This window comes from Agelaius tricolor, unplaced genomic scaffold (assembly GCF_023055355.1).
Source record: "Agelaius tricolor isolate 1412-34295 unplaced genomic scaffold, bAgeTri1.0.p SCAF_6, whole genome shotgun sequence".
NCBI lineage: Eukaryota > Metazoa > Chordata > Aves > Passeriformes > Icteridae > Agelaius > Agelaius tricolor.
Genome location: NW_027269266.1, coordinates 41,199,306 through 41,223,494, shown reverse-complemented (window position 1 = coordinate 41,223,494; position 24,189 = coordinate 41,199,306). Strand labels below are relative to the sequence as shown.

Here is a 24,189-nt window from a genome sequence, read left to right as displayed (position 1 = left end):
TGGAGCAAAGTCTGCCTTTGTAGCAGCAGCTACAAAGAGCCCTGGCTATGAAAAAGCCCTGCCCTCTTTTGGAAATGGAACTTACCTCCTATGATCAAAGGATGGAGTGCACAGCTAAGGTGCAGGGGCTGACAGATGCAACTGAGAAAACCTTTCCACTCTAAATCCATTTATGTTTTCCATTAGAGGGAGCAACACCTATGTAACTGTTTTGCAGGAAAGCCCATGGAGATTTTCTGATTACCCTTTTAGTAACTTATAACACAATCAACTACCAACTTAGCCAGACTTTTTAGCAGCCACTCAGTTGTCTCCTTAGACAGCTTTCTCCAGCCATATTATGCTCTAAAATGAGGGAATGAAGTTTTAGGTGATTAGGAAGGCTCATACCAGGGTACTATTAGCATACTGTCTGTTTCAAAGTCAAAAAGGAAGCACAATAGTCACCACTCCACATTCCCTTCCCTACCCACTATGACAGGAGCCAAACAGTGCTGTTTACAGTGCTGCAGCACAAAACCAACCTGCCAAGCTTCTAGCAGAGCAGAAAACTGAGTTATGTGCCTTCTCTTCCAAACTCCCCTGGCACTTGATGCCTGCCCTACCTGCCCTCCAGGTAAAGGTCTTGTTAATGGAAGTTATGTCCAGATCATGGGATTCCAAAGAGAAAAAATGGCATGACAGTTATGACCCTAGAAGGAACTGTGCCTAGGCACCAGTCTAACACCAGAAGGTTCCCTGCTTCTCACTCTCCTCACCCTGGTCCTAGTCCTAATCTAGCCCTAGGCCTGAACTAAGATTTCTGCCCTGGGACAGGATAACTCTCCAGGTGTCCATTACTGATGTGTGAGTCCTGCTGGCAAGAAACCCTCACTAGGCCAACCCAAACCACTTTGAAGACGGCACGATTAAGTGACCTCACACATGGCTGGTGGCAATCTTGTATTAAGGAAAGTTTTGAGTATACAGGCACTGGTCTGTGAGACCCAAACACCACATCTTTAGTAATGCATCATAGGTAGCAAAGAAAGAACAAGGCAAAGGGAAAAGGTAAAGGAAGAATGAACAAGCTCTGCCTTGGGCTTCTTCTTGCTCTCAAGCACTTTCAGATTAAACTGTGAGAAAGGCAATGATTTTGTTTGCTACAAAAAGCCTTTTTCCTCATATTTCCGATATATCACGCATTGTCAAGACAGACCTAGAAGTGAAGCCACCTGAAAAAGCCAACAGGCACCCAGTGCTAAGGACCAGAAGGAAGCACGGCAACTCTTCTCCTGTTTGCTGAGAGAAGCAAATGACTGATGCTCCTGAGGGTCGTTCCACCAGCACCCCCATCTCCTACAGGCACCTTCCAACCCGCACTGCTTGAGCTGGCTCAGCACCAGGCTCGCAGGAGACGCTGCACCTCCACAGCTCTTCCTTAACACGGCTAAACAAATAGACGGAAACAACTTAGAGCTGGCCTGAACACATCCCCAAAACGCTGCCGCCCTGGCCTCTTCCCATTGCAGAGCAAAAAAACCCAGAAAGAAATCCTTCCAGGGAACGGAGCCAGAGGGGGAGAAAAAGAAGTTCATCAGGAGGCCAGGCGGCGAGAGGAGCCGGCCGGCTGTCACCGCGCAGGCACCGCCGCGGACTCTCGGGGACAGCCGGGCGCCGCCGGCCGGGGCAGGATGTGAGCTCACGGCGCCGCCCCTTCCCCGCCCGCCCGGCGGTGCCGGTTCCGCCGCCCCGAGTCCCGCCTCGCTCCCTCTCACCGCCTCCGGGGCCGGGGGTCCCGGCTCCGCCTGGGCCGGTGAGTGCTGCGGGGGGCCCGCGCCCCTGGGGCCGGCCCGGGCGGCCGGGTCTGGGCAGCGGCGGAGGCTGGGCCCGCTCGGGGCGGGGAGCGCGGCCCGCGGGCCCGGGCAGCGGGGCGAACCCGGGGCTGCGTGAGATCCGCGCTGTGTTTGTCCGCAGGCAGAGCCCCTGAGCCCTCCGGTGTCCGCGGCCGGAGGAGGTGCCGCCATGGGGAACCAGCTGGCTGGCATCGCCCCCTCGCAGATCCTCTCGGTGGACAGCTACTTCTCGGACATCCACGACTTCGAGTACGACAAGAGCCTGGGCAGCACCCGCTTCTTCAAGGTGGCCCGAGCCAAGCACCGCGAGGGGCTGGTGGTCGTGAAGGTGTTTGCCATTCAGGATCCCACCTTACCCCTGACGAGCTACAAGCAGGAGCTGGAGGAGCTGAAGATAAGGTTACACTCGGCACAGAACTGCCTCCCCTTCCAGAAAGCCACCCTGTCCGAGAAGGCCGCCATGCTTTTCAGACAGTACGTACGGGACAACCTTTATGACCGAATTAGTACCAGGCCGTTCCTGAACAACATCGAGAAGAGGTGGATCGCTTTCCAGATCCTCACCGCGGTGGACCAAGCGCACAAATCTGGAGTCCGCCACGGTGATATTAAAACAGAGAACATAATGGTGACCAGCTGGAACTGGGTTCTTCTAACTGACTTTGCCAGTTTTAAACCAACTTACCTTCCTGAAGACAATCCTGCTGACTTCAATTATTTCTTTGACACATCTCGGAGGAGAACGTGTTACATCGCTCCTGAGCGCTTTGTCGATGGCAGCATGTTTGCCACAGAGCTGGAAAACATGCGGGACCCTTCCACTCCTTTGGTAGACTTGGCAAATAGCAATCAGCGAACAAGAGGGGAGTTAAAACGTGCCATGGATATCTTTTCTGCAGGTACTTGGAGCTATCAGGTGTTGTTTCTGACTAATGCAGTGCAGAAGAACTTTACTGGGGGTTTTTGATTCCTTTTTTCTTTCCTTACAGCAGGCTCGGAGAGCAGCATGTTAAAAACTTGTGTATTTTAAGCATAAAGACCCAAACCTTTTCCATTCACAGAAAAGTACAAAGACAACATAGTAGGCTACGTAAGTTAAGTGTATCACTGTTATCTGAGGAGAGAAATCACAGACTATTCTGTTATGGCTCACCTATGCTCTTGGAAAGAGGTGGTTCTTCAAGGCACAGTCCATCATCTTCCATTGGCAGAGAAGCATGTGCCTCATGGGGCCTGAGAGGAGAAACCAGTCCGTGGCCCAGTTCTGGGGGGACTGACACAGCTTTCAGGGTAATTTGGCAGTACTGGCTCTAGAAGCCCCTTTTTTTATTTTCCCCACAGGCACAAAGTGGAAGCAAAGTCCTGTTATGGTCCCACTCACGAATACTAGTTAAGAGTTTGACTGTGGGAGACTGCCTTGAGTCTTGGCCTTATCTTAAAAATCATGAGTTTAGCCCTTTTTGGGGTTTTTTTCTCCCCGTAAAGTGATTGAAAATTAATTTGAAGGAAATGGTTACTTCATTTTACAAGTTGCTCTTATGGCCATACTTCCAGGACACTCCACAGATAAAGCAGACTATTGGGAGCAACCTGCAGGAGCATGTTCTTTGAAGAGAGACTTGTGTCATGTACATGATACTGGGGGTCTGGTTTTGGCAATCCTGTGTGAGTGAATATATGCTGTCCCCCAGCATCAGCTGTAGGAGCAGAAATTATTCCTTTACTTTCTGTAAAAGGGCTGCTTAATTTTGACCTACTACCCGACCCATGCTGACTTACCACTCTCTTCTTCCACATGATGGTGATGTGGGTTCCTTTTCTAGTGATGGATTTTCCAGCTGGCAGGTGGCTGAAGTCACTGCCTCATGTTTTCTAATTCAGCAAACTGCTCTGCTGTTGACATGCTTGAAATAAATTACTTGGAACAGATTTCAGGGATCAAGTATAAAAGCCAGGTTTTGGAGCTTGAGATGTTATCTCCTTTCCACAAATTAATTTGGCAACTCATTTGCCTTATTTTTAATTGAGCAAAGACTTGTTTAGGGTTTGTTCTTGTCTGCATATAGAAAACAAAGTTATAGTGTCTGTTTATAATCTTCTGACGTCTTTGACTTCTTTTTTTCTTTCTGTCCCAGGTTGTGTAATAGCAGAGCTCTTCACAGAAGGTGTACCCTTGTTTGATTTATCTCAGCTTTTGGCATACAGAAATGGCCTCTTTTCCCCTGACCAAGTCCTCAACAAAATTGAAGACCGCAGTATCAGAGAACTGGTAAGGATGGGCTACAGAATTAGAACCATCTGTGTGTTCTGTTTGTTTATTTCACCTACTTTGGTGACAAATTGCTTATTGTTTGGGTTTGGGTTTTAATGTTTTTATATTACAAATGTCTAAACCTCTGATCTTTCTCTCCCACTCCCTCCTACTTCTGTCTTTCTCAAGGTCACTCAGATGATCCATCGAGAGCCAGATAAACGTTTAGCAGCTGAAGATTATTTGAAGCAGCAACGTAACAATGCATTTCCTGAAATATTTTACACTTTCCTTCAGCCTTACATGGCCCAGTTTGCCAAGGAAACGTTTGTGTCAGCAGATGAGCGTATATTGGTCATACGTAAAGATCTGGACAACATCATTCACAATCTCTGTGGGCACGACCGCACAGAGAAGGCCGAGGGAGAGACAAAAGAGAATGGGCTGGTTATTCTAGTGTCTGTGATAACTTCCTGTTTACAGACTCTCAAGTACTGTGATTCAAAACTGGCTGCTTTGGAGCTGATTCTTCATTTAGCACCAAGATTAAGTGTAGAGATTCTTCTGGATCGTATTACTCCTTATCTGTTACATTTCAGCAACGACTCTGTGCCCAGGGTGAGGGCAGAATCTGTGAGGACACTAACTAAAGTTCTTGCTCTTGTCAAAGAGGTGCCACGCAATGATATTAACATTTACCCAGAATACATTCTGCCAGGCATTGCACACTTGGCCCAGGATGAAGCCACCATCGTCAGACTTGCATATGCTGGTAAGAGGACATCCAGTCAAAACTCTAAATCTTGAGCTTTCTGTGTTCTCTTAACTGTTTCTGTCAGCAAAACTCGCCAGAAGTCTCAGAAGTGACTGCAGGTATGACACCTGTAGTCACATTTCATTAGCTCAGATTGTTTCCAGAAAATGGCCTGATGGAACTGAATAAATAAGAAACTAACTTAAAGCATCAGTGTGTTGCTGGGCTGCAGAGCTGTTTTCCAACAACATGCAATTTGATATGCAGGGGCTGAAATTAGATTACTTGCTCTGTAATAAACTGGCTTATACTGTAACAGATGTTTTCTTTAGATGTTATTCAGATGTGTGAGTTCTGCACAGTTCAGGAAGAAGCTTTGTAGTCATGCCCATGTTTGCTATTTACTCTGTGCCCTTACTCACTATGACTAGCACATTTTTATTAGATTTTGGGGTTTTTTTAGTTGAAAACGTCAGGTGATGTTTTTCTTTTGTTTACTAAGTAAACTGATAAAAATAATTATTGAAGACTTTGTACGCTTAATGAATAGAACCAATTGTTTGTGGTCACCATGATCAATTTAAATTTCAAATACATTAATGTATTTAAAGGTAGTCTAACTGGGTTAATTTCTGTTACACTTTTGGAAGTGGTCAGACTGGTACTTAAGAGTATTTGGCCTGGGCTGTGGACAGGCTCCATTGGCACGTTGCTGTTGCTTTGGATGACACTCAGAACGGCTGCTTAAGTGGGACTTCTGCCTTGATGTTATTGTTCCTGTGCCAGCAGTGGCTGACCCATATAATGCAGCCTGAGTTGCTTCAGCAGCTTCCAAATGGTGCAGAACGGTGCCAAATCGTCTGGACAGATACCCTGACAAATGTTCTAAAAGTGGATTCCAGGGTAACAAGTTGTTATTTCCTAGGATAATGTCCTGGTGTGGTGGTTTGTTGTTATTTTGTCGCAGTCTACTATGTGACAATGTTAGTTAATTCAGGCTGTTTGGCCTTTACCTTCTATCAAATTGTTTAGTTGCTAATTGGGCTTGTTCTAGAAGAATTAAATTAGTCATTGTTACACCTAATATCATTAGGATTTTTCCACTTGTTTACATGACAAAAGTACTGTGTAATTTGATGTACTTTGGTAGCTTTGCTGGGAGTCAACAGAAGTGGGTTGACCAGAGCATCCTGTTTAATTTCAGTCCTGTTTGCCCGTTGTGACTGGTGTTGTCAGTGACTGTAATCTCTCTTCAGGGGGTCACCAGACTGATGTAAATTGGCAAAGTAGAACAATTCTTAACCAAAATGTTTTCCTTTGCAGAAAACATAGCACTATTGGCAGAAACAGCTCTGAGATTTCTGGAGTTAGTACAGCTGAAAAATCTGAATATGGAAAATGAACCAAATGGTGAAGAAATGGATGAAACATCTCACCCTAGTGATAACTATGACACAGGTAATGTCACTTTTTGCCTGCTTATAATAGCAAATGATGGGCCAAGGCTCCTAGGTAGCACTGAGCTATCTCATCTCTCAAAGCTTAGCCTTTCTATTAAATGGGAAGAATGTTTTGCCTTGACCGGTATCAAAGTGTGTGACAGCTTCCTGTGGAGACAGACACCTCTGCTCTGAATGTGGTGTGAGACAAAAAAAGTACATAAATGAGCATATTTTTCTTTTCCAGAGGTCCTCAAGGTATTTGACTGTGATGCTGGTTGCTTGGTTGCTTATCCAGCTTCACTTCCAGCTTATCTCATAAACAAGACAGCTGCAAAAACACGCCTGTGTTCCAAATACTGCATCTGGAGTGGGAAGCAGCATTAGCTTTGGAAAATCTGTCAAATTCTAGCATAGTCATTGCACTGAATTTTTCATTCTTCCTTTTCTGTCCCTGTGCTTCACAATTCTTGTCTGTTTGCCTGGTAAAACTAAATGTGTGGATGCCATTTGGCAGTGACATTACTGTAACATTGTATTATAACTAGTGTTGAATGAATTAAAATCCTAAGGATAGATTTTCTTAACCTTTCCCTTTGTAAAGACACACGGTAATAAGCAACCTATGTGTCATTTCCAGTGCCTTTTAGTGTTGCATGAATTCCCAGAAGAATGCTGGGCAAATCTAAGCTGGGAAGAGTTTGTGGTTAAAAACTGTCATTTCTCTTCTGGGCTAAGTAGAGCAATCTGTGACTAATCAGAGTTGGTAAACATCCTGCACATATTCCATTTGGGGAAAAGGCAATTATCTCTTAACTAGTTGCAGGATGATACTTTAAAATAAGACAGCAACAAATCTACTAAAACCAAATATAAAAGATCCTCTTCAAATTCCTTCATGTAAGGCGGGGGTGCTCAGAATTGGTGAGAGAGAGAGGAAGCTCCATTGTTTGGGCTATGCTTCTAAGAATGCTGTCTCCTATCCCTTGAGATAGCTTGGAGATGAAGGAAGTAACACAAAGAAGAAAGAAGCTTGAGTAGTTCTGTTCTTTTCACCCTTTTTGAAACCAAGCATGAGAAATTTGAACCCAGGAGGCAGATATTTCATGTGGCTGATGGACAGGGTCACAATAGAAAGCAAATTAGCTGGACTTCTCACTGCAGGTGACTGATAATCACCCATCAAAACTGGTGCAGCAGAAGCTGAAATTTTTGTGTTGCTCGTTTGAGATCCTGCCTTGTAGTTTTCAATAATATTCAGTGCATTAACAATCTGTTATTTCCATTTAATAGAAATACTTGGTTTAATTGTGTCATGAAGTAGAAGCCATAGGCAAGGTCATCTTCAAATTTTTCATCAGTATTGTTAGATTAACTGCAGAAATTTAATGAAATTGGAAGCACTCACTTTTTGAAGTAGTACACTTCATGCTTAATGAAGTGAATCTATCTGCCTAAATAAAAACATAGTCTTGATCTGTTGTCAGTTCACAAATTTTGAAATTCATAGTCAAATAAACATATCAAACCAAAATTGCCTCAAAGCCTTTTGTTTACTGTGGTAACATTGCTGCTGACTCATTCTTATGCTTCTTCACATCTGCATATCATCTATACGTATAAAATGAGTGGAATGATCTTAGTGAAAGTTACATGTTTAGAATAAATTGATCTGGGTAAAAATGTCTCACATTTCTCTACTCTTTGGCTTTGTCACCACCTCATGCTTAGCCTGAAGTCTTTGGTAAGCCCTTGTTGGAACTGTTGAGGTTCTGTTGCATTACAAATTTTACCGAGCCAGGTGTTGTTCAGGATGACCTGTCACTGTAACTCCTTTAGCAGCAGGTGGTACACATGCACACACTGTTTCTCCTCAGCCAAAATGCTCATCCTGTTGTCCCTTGCAGAATTGCAAGCCTTGCATGAAATGGTCCAGCAGAAAGTTGTGACTTTGCTAAGTGACCCAGAGAATATTGTGAAGCAGACACTGATGGAAAATGGAATAACACGTCTGTGTGTCTTTTTTGGACGTCAAAAAGCCAACGATGTTCTTCTGTCTCATATGATCACTTTCTTAAATGACAAGAATGACTGGCATCTTCGAGGAGCTTTCTTTGACAGCATTGTTGGTAAGTGTTTGGTTTTGGCCATACAGAGTGGAAAGAAAATAAATAAATTAACAGTTACCAGGATATGAAGAAATAAGTCATATAAAACTCCTTTCTTATAAAGATTTCTAGAATTTATAAGAAAATACTTTTTCTGAATTATTGGGAGGAAATGTTTCATTAGGGAATGAAGATGAAACAATGTAGATACAAATGTATACTTCTTTTAGTCCAAATATTTAATACAAATACAACTGAGGCATTTAAGTCTAGGGTAGATTAACATTTAAAAATTGGAATTAAAATGTTTTTTTCTTCTTTGAGTCTCTCCTATAGCCACTAACTTAAAAAGCTAAATTATGGCAAGTGATTACTAGGATTTCTGCAAGCTCTATAATAGATGCATCACTTCACATATGCACATGGTCCCATTCACTTCAGTAGATCCGTTCATATGATGAAAACTAGGCATTGGTATATGCTGAAGTTCTAACTGGAAAGGTTTTTTTAGTGGCTTAAAACATCACCTAAAGATTCTTGTTACTTCAGATTACTTCATAACGATTTAAAAAATCTTACCAATAATGACATTGGCTGTTAAGTATATCCAATGCTCCGTGTATGTTGGAAATCCACATGACCATTGCTGAGAGTCAGTGCTCTGGATTTGTGAGTCAAGAAAACTTTCCCAAGTGCAGTTCCTGAGAGCAAAAATGGTACTTTAGGTGCATGGCAGGAAAAACAATCATGATCAAACTTTCAGTGGGGCCAGTATGGTAGCTGCACATTCCATTGTAACTGGAAACCACAAAATTCTGTGCTGGCAAACTGCCAAGAAGTGATATTGATAACTTATCAGAAATTGTTTAGAAGGAGCAATGGAACAGCCAAAGCACAGGTCCGAGTGTCCTGCCTTCTTGCAAAAGACATAGAGACATGTGAGGCAATTAAAAGTGAAGACATGTAACCTATGTTTTTAACTCCTTTCCCAGTGTCCATTCACAACATCCACAGAAGAATTCAGATTAAGTTCCAAAGTTATGTTTTTATTTTACTTCAGGCATTTGCACATCTTTAGAACTGAGCTCTCTAACTGGTATTTAAGTGCAGGCACTGCTGCCTGTGGCTGTGAGCAGATGCCCATTCTGTAGCAATGGCACTGAGAGTATTTCTCTTTCTAGTGCTGTTTCTCTCTCCTTCCTCCTTTCCTTTTAGCAAAAGATTGCAATGTCCAACATTAAGACATGAACAAGTATATGGATTATTACCTTATTAGATTAGAAGCAATAAAGTTATTTTATGTTTACTCTCAATTCTGATGGGAAGACATAGAGTTTTCTGAGGTTTATCAGTTTGCTTTGGATTTTTATGCTATTTTTATGTTTCAGGTGTTGCTGCTTATGTTGGCTGGCAAAGCTCATCAATTCTCAAACCTCTGCTTCAGCAAGGTCTCAGTGATGCTGAAGAATTTGTCATTTATAAAGCCCTCAATGCTCTTACTTGTATGTGCCAGCTGGGGCTCTTGCAAAAGCCCCATATTTATGAGTTTGCTTGTGATATAGGTAAGTTTGAATACTGGAGAATACTCTGTTTTCCTAGTAAAGAAATTTTAATTCTACATAAAGCTCCATTGTCGGGTTAGCTGTCCAGAATACAAACCTGTAGTTCTGTTTTAGAATCTAAACAAAATTGTGGTATGGACCTACTGCTAGTTGAACCATGTTAGTGCTCAGGACTCTAAAATAATAGTTTTGGTGGAACAAATTGGATGCATTCTGCCAGATTTTATATAGGGCAGCAGCAAAAAACATTCACTCCAAAAACTTTCTGCCTTAAGATCTTTCCTTGATCTGCATGGCAACCTGCTGTAAAGAAAAAGTCCAGGATGCTTCTGGTAGTCCATCAGGCACATCGTTTTCAAACATTTATGCATTGGCCTTTGGAGATGAGAGAATTCAGACAATCATGATCCTTTCTTATTCTAACACCATATAAACCCATTAACTCAATACATCCTTGGTTGCAGAGTTGGTCTCTCTTTCCCGATCAGGCTTATCAATTTAATTTAGATGTGCCCAAGATTTAACAGCTATTTATAAAAAAAAATACCAAATGATCTTTTGAGATGTAGTCTGCTGCTTCTTAATGTTATGGTTTTACAAATGCACTCAGAATTTGGAGCAGATGATCTGTGATTGCATCTCATGACTAGATACAGTGCCTCGACAACAACTTCTTAAAGCCCACATAATTAGGGGTCTTCTGGGCCTCATAATTTCATAATATAAGTAGCGACTCTTCAAGGAAGAGAGGGAAAGCAGGAAGGAATAAAGTATTTACTTAAAAAGAAAAAAATCTATCACCGGTTTTAGGATTCACTGTAATTGTTAAAATGTGGTTGAGATTTATTTTTGGATTAGTCTCCCTTGCAAATCTGTCGTTGACAATTAGGGATTGAAATGAGCAAATAAGGAAAATATGCTTTTTGGCAAGAGCATGGAAATTGAGCAGCATGACTACAGTGAAATCCATGAAATAATTTCCTCTGTATGAATGTTTTAACCTTGTTGCTCTGGAAGAGAGAAGGCTCAGTTTGGGAGTAATTCTGTTAGAAGGAAATTACATCACAGGCTGCCATATGCAGGATGATCTCCTCTCTCCTATATGAATGATATATTTTAACAGCCTGTTTTTCTTTCAGCACCATTCCTGTGTCACCCTAATCTGTGGATATGTTATGGTGCAGTTGGATTTATCACTGTGGTGGCACAGTATTTGAATATTGCTGATGTCTATTGCAAGCTAATGCCATACCTCCATCCTTTTATCACACAACCAATAATACAGGTAATACTTCAAATAATATTAGTGGGAATGTCTGGACTAGCCATGATCCATAAGTTTGTTTTGGCCATGGCTATACGGACCATATGTACTTTTTTCAATTGAGATTACAGGCAATTATAGATTTTTTGATTTCTGCTATAAATCTCTGGCAGATTTATAGAATGGCCATTGCTTTCCATGTTTTAAAGACTGTTGTCTCAAACTTGTTGCAAAATGCAAAACATTTTACAAGGCCTAAATCAGCAGGTATGTTTTTAGTTCAAGCCTTTTTGCCCTGTTTATAGTCAAACTCTTACAATACTGTGCTAGTTTATAGGAGTCTAAAAAGGATGGAAAGTTGGCTGTGAAACAAGTTGGTTTATGTTCTGTGCTTTCATCTACAAGACCAGTCTGTTAATTAGTGATTACCGTGCTTGTGATTTCACCAGAACCACTCCTGTGTTTCAGTGCTTTGCCAGGGGTCAGGGCACAACGCTCAGCATGAATTAATTAAGTCATTTACTATTAGTGCATGTCCAGGAATGACCTACATGATGCTGGTAATATGATCATATAGGCATCTTTGCATACAGCTTCAGGACCCGTAGACTGCACCTCTCAGGTGTTTTAATAGATAAAGAAGAAATAATTGCAGCACATACATTGAGAAATGTATCCTGTGTTTAACATTTTGTGGAAAACCTTGCAGATGGGAAATTCACTATAATAACATTTTTCTGTGTTTATATGTTCTTTGTGCTGTGTTTTAGGCATTGATTGGTAAATTTGTCTTGTTCACTTCCTGTGCCATATTAGTATCTAAATCTTTTCTTCTTCATTTTAGTATATAAATCTTTTCTCTGCTATGCAACACTATATTTATCGAGTAGTGGGTAACATGAAGTTGGATTGTAATATTAAGTCTTCATTCTGGACTCATTTTGAAGTTGTTTTTCATGTAGACAGCCAGCTATGAGAAGTACTTGATAGGAAAGAGGGGAAGAGAATGGAGAAAGTCTGACATGACCAACACAGATCTTATTTTCAAGAAAGGAGACAATTGTTGGTCTAGATGATTTGTACAGGTTATGTGGATATTATCATGTTGATTGATCTGTTTTGAATTGCAGGTAGACAAAGAAATAGTCCTGTTAAGTGTCCTTAAGGAGCCTGTCAGCCGTTCTATATTTGATTATGTCTTAAGATCAAAGGATATCACGAGCCTCTTCCGACACCTGCACTTGCGTCAGATGAAGAGAACTGGAGCTCTCTCTGAGTGCCCACCCCCAGAGGACCCTGCCATTGCACAGCTCTTGAAGAAGCTTCTTTCACAAGTAATTGGGTTTTATTTGTACTTTAAAAGTCAGGCTTGAGACTCTTGGGCTCTGTACACCTCTGCAAGCCCTGACCTTGCAGTTCTGTGAAGGACTCCCAGTCTGAGGTTCTGATCCCCCAAGCCATTAACTTCATTGATTTCAGTATATGCTTGTGGGACAAGTTGTTCAGAGCTTAAAGATGTTTAAAAGATCTGCCAGATGCAGAGACATACAAATACCACCTAAGTCTTTGAAAAATGACTGTAAGTCTCAAACATCTGATGCATCCTTGATGTGGCAGCTTTACAGAGCATTGCTGGATTAAGTGCATTGTGCTGGATAAAGGAGTATGTATTTGTCAAAGTGCTAGACATGTGTGCCAAAAGGAAATGGAGCTGGAAAGTCTTGAGGGTTATGTGTGAAGAGGGGAACATAAAGAATCACCCACCCAAAGTAGTGAGAACTGGGAAGAAAAAGGACTGTAGCTGTGTGGGGTTTTTCCCCCATGGCATGTGGGCTGTAAGCACGGTCTAGGTGGCAGCTAAGCAGATTGCATCAGAGAGTGATCCAGCAATAAATTCTGTTCTGCCCTTTCACTTTTCCTTGCCCCATTCCTTAGGAGGAAAGATGTTCTTACACTGCAGTAGCTTACCTTATGTTTTTTATGAGCAATGGACCAATGCTTTGAATTCTGGGAATGTGTTCTTCTGCACTTCTGAGCCAGTCATTAATTTTACTGCTTCTTAACTCTTCATGCCTTGATGCATGTTATTGTTAAGAGAGAGTAATATTACCTTTTCTTTTATTCTGTAGGGGATGACTGAGGAGGAAGAAGACAAACTGTTAGCACTGAAGGACTTTATGTTAAAATCCAATAAAGCTAAAGCCAATATTGTGGATCAGAGCCACCTGCATGATAACGGTCACAAAGGGGTGATTGACTTGTCAGCTCTGGGAATAACTGGAAGACAAGTGGATCTTGTTAAAACAAAGCAGGATTCTGATGACAAACGGGGTTAGTATATTTTGTCATCTATATAGTTGAAGTATAGCCTTCCTTTCAGGGTGTTCTCAGTAAATCAGGCTACATGACTATCACCATCCTCACTGAGTTTGCAATAGGAAAATTACTGCTTCTGTTTGAAATGTGAGGTGATTAAATATTCTCTGATCATTGAAAAATGGGGATTATTTTTTCCCCTGAGAATATTTTAAATTATTTTGACTGCATGTGCAGTTGTTCAGCTGATTGTGACAAACAGGACTCTAGTGACTCATGGCAACAGTGTAAATGTTGGAGGCTGCATGTCTGCTCTCTCTCCTCTCAACAAGGGCTAAGCTTTTTAACTGTGAAATTCCTGGGTGTTTTCTTGAGGTAGCCTGAAGAAAACCAAAAACTCCTCAGGCTGGCACTGAGGAGTTCCCAGCTGTTGCTCGCCCAAGTACATGTGTTTTGGCCCTAGGGTTCTTCAGCTTCTCATCTACTCCCATTTTACTTTTTTTACCTGCTCTTCTTTCAGCTCAAAAAACCTCTTACATTTCCTTGTTCAGATATGAAAACCACTCGCTGCTAACTATTCCAGTTCTCTGTATCCTCAAAATTTTCATTTACCAGACAGTTTGAGCTTCCTCTTTACTCTCTCAAGCTTGTAATTCCCTCCTCTATTACATCACTGGTAGGTTCTGTGTTTTAACATATAGAAATACAGAAATATCTGTAAAACCTATAGCTATTAACATCCTTTTTCCAGAATTAGGGTGTTTTGCATATAATTTTAAAGGAAAGTACAGAAGTGTAGGATTTTTCTTTTTTTTTTTTTGCATCCTTGAATTAGGAGTCAACATGATTTAAAACTTAGTGTATATGAAGTCTATACGTGAAGTAATTTGTTTCACCCAAAGCTGTTACCCTTAAAGTCTTTATGCCTTTAACTTTTCTTCACTGTCTTTGTCCAAATTTAATTTGTTCCATGGGGGTTTTTTTTCTGTCTATATTTTACAGTTCTAAGTGACTCTAAAGGAATTCTGGAAATAAATAAATTTCCTATTTAGAGACATAATGTACTTGAATCTACAGGTGATGTTGCAATTATGATGGGAACTGATTGTATTTGACACCAACAATGATTTGTGTACTGTGCTGTTACAAATTTTTTCTTGATGCCCCTGCTCATTGCAGGGTGGTTGGACTAAATGATCCATGATTCTCTAAGAAAAATTGTCATATGGTGGAGTCTAATCCTGCAGCCTTCTAGATGTAAGCTTTCCCTCTGGTGAAGTGATCTATTACATGAGTCAGCTACATGATCCAGAGGATGTGAACACATGAGGCAGGTGCTTTGTTTGGTTTCCCTTAAAAATGCTGTCAGCTGATCTCCACAACATAGCAGTAGGGATCTGGCCTGTAAACATTAGATTTCCATGTAGTCCCAAAGTAATGACAATCCTGAGTGAATGTTGTCATGGTAATGTTGGGGGTGTTTTGTTTTTTCTTCTCCCACCTCCTCCTTCCCTTCCCTTCCTCCCTCCCTCCTAACTACTTACAGCCAGAAAGCATGTAAAGCAAGATTCAAATGTAAATGAAGAATGGAAAAGCATGTTTGGGTCCCTGGAACCCACAAACATCTCCCAGCCAATATCCAAAGGACATGGGCAAACTACTGATCCTGAAGCCATCCAAGCTGGGAAGCCACTTCGTTCAGAGTCCTCAGCTGGCATTTGTGCCACTTTGTCATCCTCTCCACAGGTATACCTGAAAAATACTCTGTTTGCATCTTACCTAAAATGATAAATTGTTTTTAAGTCAGGTGACACTATAGGGATGTGATGTTCTTGTTTTGTTTGGAGGTTATTTGACACTGGCCATGCTATTGGCTGGTGTCTTCTTCAGCAGAGTTGCTGACTTTGAAGCTTTAATTTTTAAAATAGGAACTGAGAGAGGACTGAAATAAGTTTAGTCCCTTGAGCTTCACTAACAAATAGATGCTTTGCAGAGAGAGATGGGGCTTTGTGGATTAGACAATTATTATGTAAACTTCTTTAGGGAAGACTTTTCCTCAATTTTAATGCCCTGATACATGTTGTGAGGAAGAGATATCATGGTTTTAACTTGGAAATCACAGTATCATTTAGACATCCTGTACCTGTAATACTTAGTACTGGCTGGAGGAGGATAGGCTGGGAGTTCTGTGGGCCATGGAGGCATGTCTTGACACTGAACACTCTTTTCTGTTTGGCTTTTAGTTGGAGATTAGCTTCTGCTAGCTTTAAATGTGTCTACCCTGAACTATAAGGGAAACACTTCACACTTTGGTTTTTAAAGCCCAACATAAAAAAATTTGAGAGCTACCCTTTAATTTTGTCAGTCTTGGGACCAATAACTGCCTCTGTAATAATCACATTAATAGGTGTGTACAGCACATTATAGTTTCTTTAGACAGAATATAGAACAGAGTAGGCAAACAGGATAGAATAAGAGAATGTTAATCTTTTACATAAACAATAATTTTCACTATTTTTATTGTCTTCATGCAAGCATTTTTTAAAATGCTATTTTACTGCTAATTGATTCAATAAAAAAAGATTTTTGCTATTTTTATTCACTGTGTGTGACACAGAAATCTCGTGAGGGGGATTTATCTGTGTGTAGAATGTAAGGCATATATTTTTAAGGGCTGATTTCCTACAGGCATCTGATGGAGCAGTTGTCCAGCCCAGGAAACCAACCCTGCAGGCTCTGAGCAGCACGATGTCCCCATCTGCACACCAGCTGCGCATCACCACCTGCAAAACTGAGCTGCAGCAGCTGATCCAGCAGAAGAGAGAGCAGTGTAATGCAGAGAGACTTGCCAAACAGATGATGGAGAATGCTGAGTGGGAGAGCAAGCCCCCACCTCCAGGTACATCACTGGCCACTGAGGTTATTAGATAAAAAATTATGTGTATGTATGTATGTATGTATATAATTTGAGTCAAGATATCATCCTTTCATGGAAAAAATGCAAAGAATGAGGAAAAGAAGAAATTCTTAGTTTAGGAAATGTGTTTACTGTGCAGAGCACCTATGACTAGTGTCTAATTTAGAACTGAGCAAGTAGGCTTTTGGCTTTAATATTTAAAATGCTTTAACACTGTTTTCAGTGCTGTCTGTGCTTTGCAGTTGTAAGGAGTTTCCTGATATAGCTGTTAGTGGGTGGATCTAGGGGGACTTGCATGTTCCTGATTAGGTTGTGGTTTTGTTTTCCCTGTAGGATGGCGTCCCAAAGGGTTGTTGGTAGCTCACCTTCATGAACACAAGTCTGCCGTGAATCGCATTCGGGTCTCTGATGAACACTCCATTTTTGCCACTTGCTCAAATGATGGCACAGTGAAGGTCTGGAACAGCCAAAAAATGGAAGGAAAAACCACTACAACCAGGTAGCTTAAAAACCTGTGATAGTTGGGTCTGCAATTTTAGAGTGAAAAATAAAGTAGAGCAGGGAGCAAAATACGAATCACTTGTGGGTGTACTGGAAATATCAATGAAGAGATATATTAGTGTTCCTCTTGGCTTGCATCTATAATATTAGATTGCTGTTTCAGTTAGTTAATAAAAGAAAAAAATGCAAAGGGACTGCTTTGTAGCCATAATAATTACAGGCTTTTTGATTTCATTTCTGTACATATATAAATATATTCTGCTGTTGTTGTTTAAAGCCAAGACTGGATTTTTTGCTTTCTCATTTTGGAACAGCTAGAAAATGTTATTTTCAGACCTTTCTCAAGAGCCATTGGTTTTAAGTTGGTGTTTAAGAGAAGTAGTTTTTTTTTTAAGTGCCACCAAAAATAACCTCTTTTTCTCTCCCCCTACTTGTCTCTGTACTGTTTAGATCAATTTTAACATACTCTCGGATTGGAGGACATGTAAAGACACTTACATTTTGCCAAGGTTCACATTACTTGGCTATAGCTTCAGATAATGGTGCCATCCAGCTTCTTGGTATTGAATCCTCAAAGCTCCCTAAATCTCCAAAAATTCATCCAATACAAAGCAGGTATGTACTTCAAGCAATTAAATCTCATCACACACAGAGCTCAAGCTGTTACTATATTCCTCAGATAAGGTCCTTAAATTTGCTCTAGGCTTCCTGCTGGCTGAGCCCAGAGTGTACAGGAAGGCTGTAATCCATGTTCTTATCCTGCTTCATGAAGAAGGGTTGAAAGGCAACTCTGCAGAGCTGACCATTCTTAGTTATAGGATATTTGTACTTCCTGCATCACTGAACACATTATGAGCTTGAAACAGCCATACAGAATAGTTCTCTGATGTTTTAATTATATACTGGGATTGGTTAGTTCCTTTGTTACAATCTTAATACTTACAAAGTGATTTTGAAAGTTCTTTTGCAGGTCATTAGACATACAGCATGTGATGTTGCTTAAGACCTGCAGTTTTTCCTCTTGGGCCCTTAATGTGATAAGTTGGTCGAGATATGGGTAATGGGATAGTATGTAGGGGAGTCTTTGGGCCTGATTTAGCTCTTTCTTACCTCCATATGAGCAGTGTTTGAATGTTTGGCACTGAAGCTACAGCTTGATCTTCCAGTTTGAGTGAGAGGTATGTCCAGGCCTCAGAAAGGACTCACAGTACTGCTGGTGGGGTCTCACAAGTGTGGAGCAAAGAGAGGGAGAATCACCTCCCACAACCAGCTGCCCACACTTTTGATTCTTCTGTTGTGGGTGGCTTTTTTGGCTCTGAGCAGACATTGCTGCATCATGCTAAGCTTCTCATCAGCCAACACTCCAAGTCTTTCTGCTCAGGGCTGCTCTCAGTATATTTTCAACCCAGCCTGTATTTGTGCTTGGGATTGCCCCGACCCAGGGCACAGAACTGTGTTTATGTTTGCAAAGGGCTGCTGACAGCCTTGCAGGTCCTATCAGCAGAGAGATTTGAGAGAGCATAAGCATCCATTGTACTGAATTCAGAAAGCTGTTTCTGGCAGATGCCTTGAGAAGTGACACAAAGAGGAAAAAGCTGCTCAGCATAAGCTGTGGGAAGGAGTCTTAAACTTGGAGGGAGTCTTACCTGTGCCTAAATTAGTTTATTATTTTAACCCAGGTCGTTAGATCTGAAGGATGATGGCTGTGTGGTAGACATTCATCACTTCAATTCAGGAGCCCAGTCAGTTCTGGCTTATGGAACAGTTAATGGATCTCTGGTTGGATGGGATTTGCGATCCAGCAGCAATGCTTGGACACTAAAGCACGATTTGAAGTTAGGCCTCATAACTTCATTTGCTGTGGACATACACCAGTGCTGGCTGTGTATTGGTAAGCCTGTATTTCTTATTAGTTCCCCTTTCTTCCCGGCCCCCCTCTTCCTTTTGGTTTTCTCTTACAGTAGCTACAGCTCAAGCTTTTGCTTGATCTGATTTTACTAGTGTATGCTCTTCTCAAACAAGAGGAGAGAAATATCTTCTCGTCTATTTTTGAGAAGCATTCTGCCTGCTAAGAACTTGAGGCTGAAGGCCATCTCCCTCAGAACATAGCACAAAGGTAGGGACAAAAACTCATATATTTATCCCTCTGACTAAGGGGAGCTTTTTCTCACCAGGAACGAGCAATGGTACCATGGCATGCTGGGACATGAGGTTTCAGTTACCTATCTCCAGCCACTCTCATCCTTCCAAGGCCCGAATCAGACGCCTGCTCATGCATCCTGTCTATCAGTCCTGGGTAATAGCAGGTAAAAGATGTCTTAAACTTACCTCACAGTTGCCAGAGATTGTGATTAAAGCAGCTTTTTTTCAGCTTCTGCTTCAAGCCCTGGTGGAGAGTTGAAAAGAAGAAAAGTAGGGTTTAGCCATTGTCAAAATGACAGCGTTTACAATTCTCATGAGGGGCCCTCCCTGTGTGCTGTCCACCCCATCCCTTTTTAAGGACAGAATGTTACAAAAGATTAAATTCAAAGCCATGACATACATTGAAGATGATGGAAAATCTGCTACCGCCTTCTATAGAGCAGAGATTGAATTCCAATTCCCCTTTCAACCTAAGCCAGCTGGGTCATGGGTTAGAACTTTTGGAAATCTCCAAGATTCCTCATCTGATACCCTTACTGCTGCTTCATCCTCACTGCATGTGGCACTGTCATAGACTTTTATATGTTTGTGTCAGGAACACATTCTGAAATGGACAAATACCTTAAACTAATCCTAAATAACAAAATTTATCAAGTTGCGGTAAAACAAGAGTAAGTTGAATTTCACATTTTACTTGCTTTAAGGCTTCACTTCCTATTCTGAGTTATTAACCACCCTGGGAGATAAAACAAACTCCTTGAAAGAACATACAAATAAAGCAAGTTTCACTGTGCTTTCCAGTTTGTTTCCTCCCTGTGAGAGACTAAAGGAATGACAGAGTTCGTAATTTTGGATTATTATTTAAAAGTCCTTGCCTGCTAGGTTGCTGCCAGGCTTGTAAGCAATCCCTTGAACAGAATTCTTTACCTGTCCACATGAGTGTGGAAGTTCATTGTAGCTACTGAACTCTGTAACTTTGGGTTGTTTTCTTACATGCATAGGAGTGTTCTCCAAAGTGTCCCTGAAGACTATGCTGAACAAACCACATATCCTTCTCAGAGAACGCTGAGAAGTTATCTAGGTTTTATAAAACTGAGGGTTTTATACATTTCTAAAAGGGTTGGGAATTAAAGCAGGTTTCCTCTAAACGCTTGTAAATCAGGCACTTTTAATTATAGTGAAGCTGCTTTCAAGCAGTAAAACCAAAGTACTAAAGCAAGACTAACACAAATGCTGCAGGGAGCAAACAGACAGTGTCTCTGTGTCATACCCTCTATATGATGTCAGTAGAGCAAACAGCAAGAGCCAACCAATCTGTTTTGTACTTTTTGCACTGGCTTTATCTTTCCTGCAGCTGTTCAAGGCAACAATGAAGTCTCCATGTGGGATATGGAAACTGGTGATCGACGCTTCACTCTGTGGGCCAGCAGTGCGCCACCTCTTTCAGAACTGCAGGTCTGGTCTCTTTCTTTTCCAGTTTCTGTTGTGTAGCCAGGGTTAGAGCAACCTTAGACTGATGCTGTGCATCAGTTCAGAACTTGCCCTGGGATTCATTTTGGCACCATAACTGTTTTACTTGTCAGAATTAAATGCCCTTTGTAAAACAGCAGTGTAACCTAAATCTTCATTGGCACCTTCCACTGTCTATGGAATGTACTTGTAGCACTCACTTGTTATGCCCAGCCATGTTCTTAGAAAACCAGTGAGCTTGTAAAGATTATGAAAAAGCCAAAATTCATGGTATGGTATCTTGTACTTATTTTTGCTTGCTGTTCCTGGGGCTATGCATACTTCTGTAAACATCTGCTCTTTTACACATTCTTTCTGTAATATAATACCACTACAACACTTAACTGCTAGTTTAAAGCATGAAGTGGTTCTTCTTCAAGGACTTAATTGGAAAAGGAGCAATCTGGAATATGGTTCACAAATCCATAGACAAAAATTACCACAGCTGCTTCTATAAATGTTGTAAATGCCTATCTGGAATCTACTTAAACCTAAGTTTGTATGTGCCAAAAGGATTGCAGGTTGAGTTAATTTCAGTCCTGCCCTTTTTTACACAGGGAGCTCCATGATCTAAGATAGTTTTCTGTTGTATATCTGTCCCATAATGCCTTCATAGCCTAAAAATTTAAGCATCCATGTGCTTTTCAGTAGGATTTGCCTGCCTGATTCTGTTGTATTGCTCTGTAAACTGTAAGGGAGCAATTTACATTAATATATTAAGATGTGGCCCACTAAAGTGACTTGGCATTTGCCAGAAAGATTTGGAAACTGGGTGGATGAATGTGGCAAGGAATGCATTCCCTTTCTGAAGCATCATGTAACAGCTATTGCTGATAAGTTATTTTTATATATGCCTTTTTCCTGCTAGCCTTCTCCTCACAGCATCCATGGAATATACTGTAGTCCAGCTTCTGGTAATCCCATATTACTGACAGCAGGCTCAGACATGAAAATAAGGTAATCAAACTAAACAACTTCCTTGTTTGTCACCCTCCCCTCCACCCCTGCTGGTGTACTAAATTTTGCCAAGTGTTGCCTAAGTAATCTCTAAGAGTCCAAAACAATAATACTGAACATGTGTTCATTAGTAAACACCAGTGAGCTGAGGAAATTGTTCTCAGCAAAAGGACTGCAGAACTTGGTGCTTCTCTGAAAGATAATGTGTACTCTGAAACACAGTGGGTATCCTTCTGTAAAATTCTTCATGGGTTTCATGACAAAAACCAAAAATAACTCATGTGTGAGCTTGATATGAGCATAAAATTTATCTGCATTACTCCCTCCCACTAAGTGTAGAAAGCAGATAGCATTTGAGCCCACTCATTTTCATCGTAAGAGCAAGACCACTTTCAAGCAGCTGTTTTAAGCTGATAGAATTGAACATCTCACCTTGATTTTATTTCTTCATGTTTAGGTTTTGGGATCTAGCCTACCCTGAGAGATCATATGTTGTTGCTGGAAGTTCTAATTGCCCATCTGTTTCCTACTACAGGAAGATAATTGAGGGCACAGAGGTGGTTCAGGTATTTTGCTTTGTTTGATAGACACCTATTCTGCTTCCCTTTGGATGGCCCTATGGATTGTACTCTTTGCATGATGTCTTCAATCAGAACTTACTCACTCTTACGTTTTGTGGATGGTCTCAGCATTGCATGTTTTGGGCAGTTGGGAAGAAGTTACTTTAAAAGAAGTACATAATTTGTTTTTGACAGAATTGGGCTCAACAAATACTACTTACATGCAGAAGCCAGAGTCATATGTTCCTTTTGGGATATTGAAATTTAGACTTTTAACACTTTTGGCTTTGATCAGTGTTTGGAATGTCTTTTGGGCAGGACCTTAGCATGTGAGATGTACTGGTACCAGGATAATACAGTAGCTGCATGCTGAAGTTTTTGTTACATCCTTCCGAGTGACTTTGGGAACTGGCAGTGTTCCTAGTTGTTAAATAGCACAATGGTTTCAGTTCAACAAATTGAGTGCTACTTCAAAGGTGACTAAAACAAGTCAGTAGGGGTCTACCCAATGCACTGTTCTTTAGTGTTTCTTCTCAAACTTCTATATTACGTTCATGCTATTGAAGCAGTTTTTATAAAAGCTTTGGGAAGCCAAGATGTATGTGTTCCTATAACTTTTTTCCCCTTATTGGAATATAAAATCTTAGTGTCATTGAAATAAATACGAGAAAAACCTCCACTGTTTACCTAATCAAAGAGCTATAGTGTCAGTTCAGATTAAGACTTAGACTGTGTATGATGAAAAGATATGAACCAAGGAGTAATCCTGAGAAAACTGTCAAAGGGAGTGAGGTGGTATGTTTGGACATTTTTGTTTGATTGGCTTTTTGGTGGAAGAGGTTTTGTGATCTTCTTAGACCCACAACCTAATATGGATGACAGTTTCTCTTTGCAAATGCTCACCCTTCTGTAAATAGTATTTCTCACTTTGTTTTTTACAGGAAATTCAGAACAAGCAAAAGATGGGGCCCAGTGATGAGACCCCTCGGAAGGGTCCAGAGTCTCTCCCAGTCGGGCATCACGATATTATCACCGACATCGCGACTTTCCAGACCACACAAGGGTTTATAGTAACTGCGTCAAGGGATGGGATCGTTAAAGTGTGGAAATAAAAATTGTACTAATATATAGTATGTAAATATTTGTAATAAAGAAATAGTGTTATAATGAAGTTTTCAAGGACTGATTCCAGTTAATGGAATGGACTGGACTTTAAAAACTATAAAAGCAACGATAAAATCAGTTACCTGTATCCTACCACCCTGTTGGCACTTCCTAATCACTTCTTATATTAAAGCTTTTTGGTATCCATAGCATTTCCTTGAAATAGCAGGGAATCTATGAAGTCACTTAGCTTGGTTTTGACTACACTGTTCTTCAAGAACCTTTCAGAAAATTATTTCAGGATGTCCCACATGACACATTCTAAATATGCATAAAGCAAAGAGCTGGTGTCTAACTGCTCCTGTGTTGAATCTGAGAAATGAAATAAGAACCAGTGCACTGATGTCCCTGTACATTCTAATAACTATAATAAAGTCCACTTGAGCTTCCCTGTTTGGTACTTGGGTTTCTTTACATCCATGGTTCCGCTGCAGTGATTCCACAGTCTCAGCTGGCAGAGCCATTGGGCTCATTGTCATTTGATATCATCTTAGCATTGTGTCAATCCTCAGCTGTCCTTTGACAGTGGTGTCCTTGCTCCTCAACTGTGCCTTGCATCCAGCTTGCTTTAAACTTGAGTCTAAGGCTAAGCTCTGCTGTCCTGGGAACCTAAAGCAGCACCACCAGGATGGTCTTCTCTGTCATTCAGTATGGACGTCAAAAATAGCCAAAACATGGCTTTCAGCAGGAAGTACTTTTTCATCATGGAATGTTCATGTGAGAGGCAGTTCTAAATGTCAGACAGGGACAGTAAATGTTCTCACTACTCTTCCACTATCTGATCCAATTCTTCAGATTTCCAAATCCTTGTCATACTTAAACTTTACTAACATTCCTTATCTGCAGTTCCAGGTACTACTTTTCCCCCTAAAACAGGTGATTGACCCCCTCTGCGTGGATGGACTCAGAA

The 24,189-nt window shown here is 41.1% G+C and overlaps 1 protein-coding gene across 1 annotated transcript; it reads left to right on the top strand.

Annotated features, from left to right (window-relative positions):
• Positions 1-1,662: 1,662 nt before the first annotated feature.
• PIK3R4 (phosphoinositide-3-kinase regulatory subunit 4) lies at positions 1,663-23,668 on the top strand. Its single transcript, XM_071429496.1, has 20 exons — positions 1,663-1,795; positions 1,957-2,734; positions 3,971-4,104; positions 4,276-4,858; positions 6,164-6,298; positions 8,187-8,408; positions 9,776-9,949; positions 11,089-11,234; positions 12,344-12,547; positions 13,343-13,544; positions 15,076-15,275; positions 16,218-16,428; positions 16,780-16,945; positions 17,398-17,562; positions 18,627-18,838; positions 19,122-19,253; positions 20,444-20,544; positions 21,467-21,555; positions 22,013-22,121; positions 23,057-23,668. Exons 2-20 carry the CDS (start codon positions 2,005-2,007, stop codon positions 23,225-23,227), a joined length of 4,086 nt encoding a protein of 1,361 aa, XP_071285597.1. The 5' UTR covers positions 1,663-1,795; positions 1,957-2,004; the 3' UTR covers positions 23,228-23,668.
• The last annotated feature ends 521 nt before the right edge of the window (positions 23,669-24,189 follow it).

Coding starts and splice junctions, on each gene's coding strand:
- PIK3R4 (XM_071429496.1), top strand. CDS start 2,005: ATGGGGAACCAGCTGGCTGGCATCGCCCCCTCGCAGATCCTCTCGGTG. Junction 12,548..13,342: donor TGAAGAAGCTTCTTTCACAA/GTAATTGGGTTT, acceptor TTTATTCTGTAG/GGGATGACTGAGGAGGAAGA. Junction 21,556..22,012: donor GGCTCAGACATGAAAATAAG/GTAATCAAACTA, acceptor CTTCATGTTTAG/GTTTTGGGATCTAGCCTACC.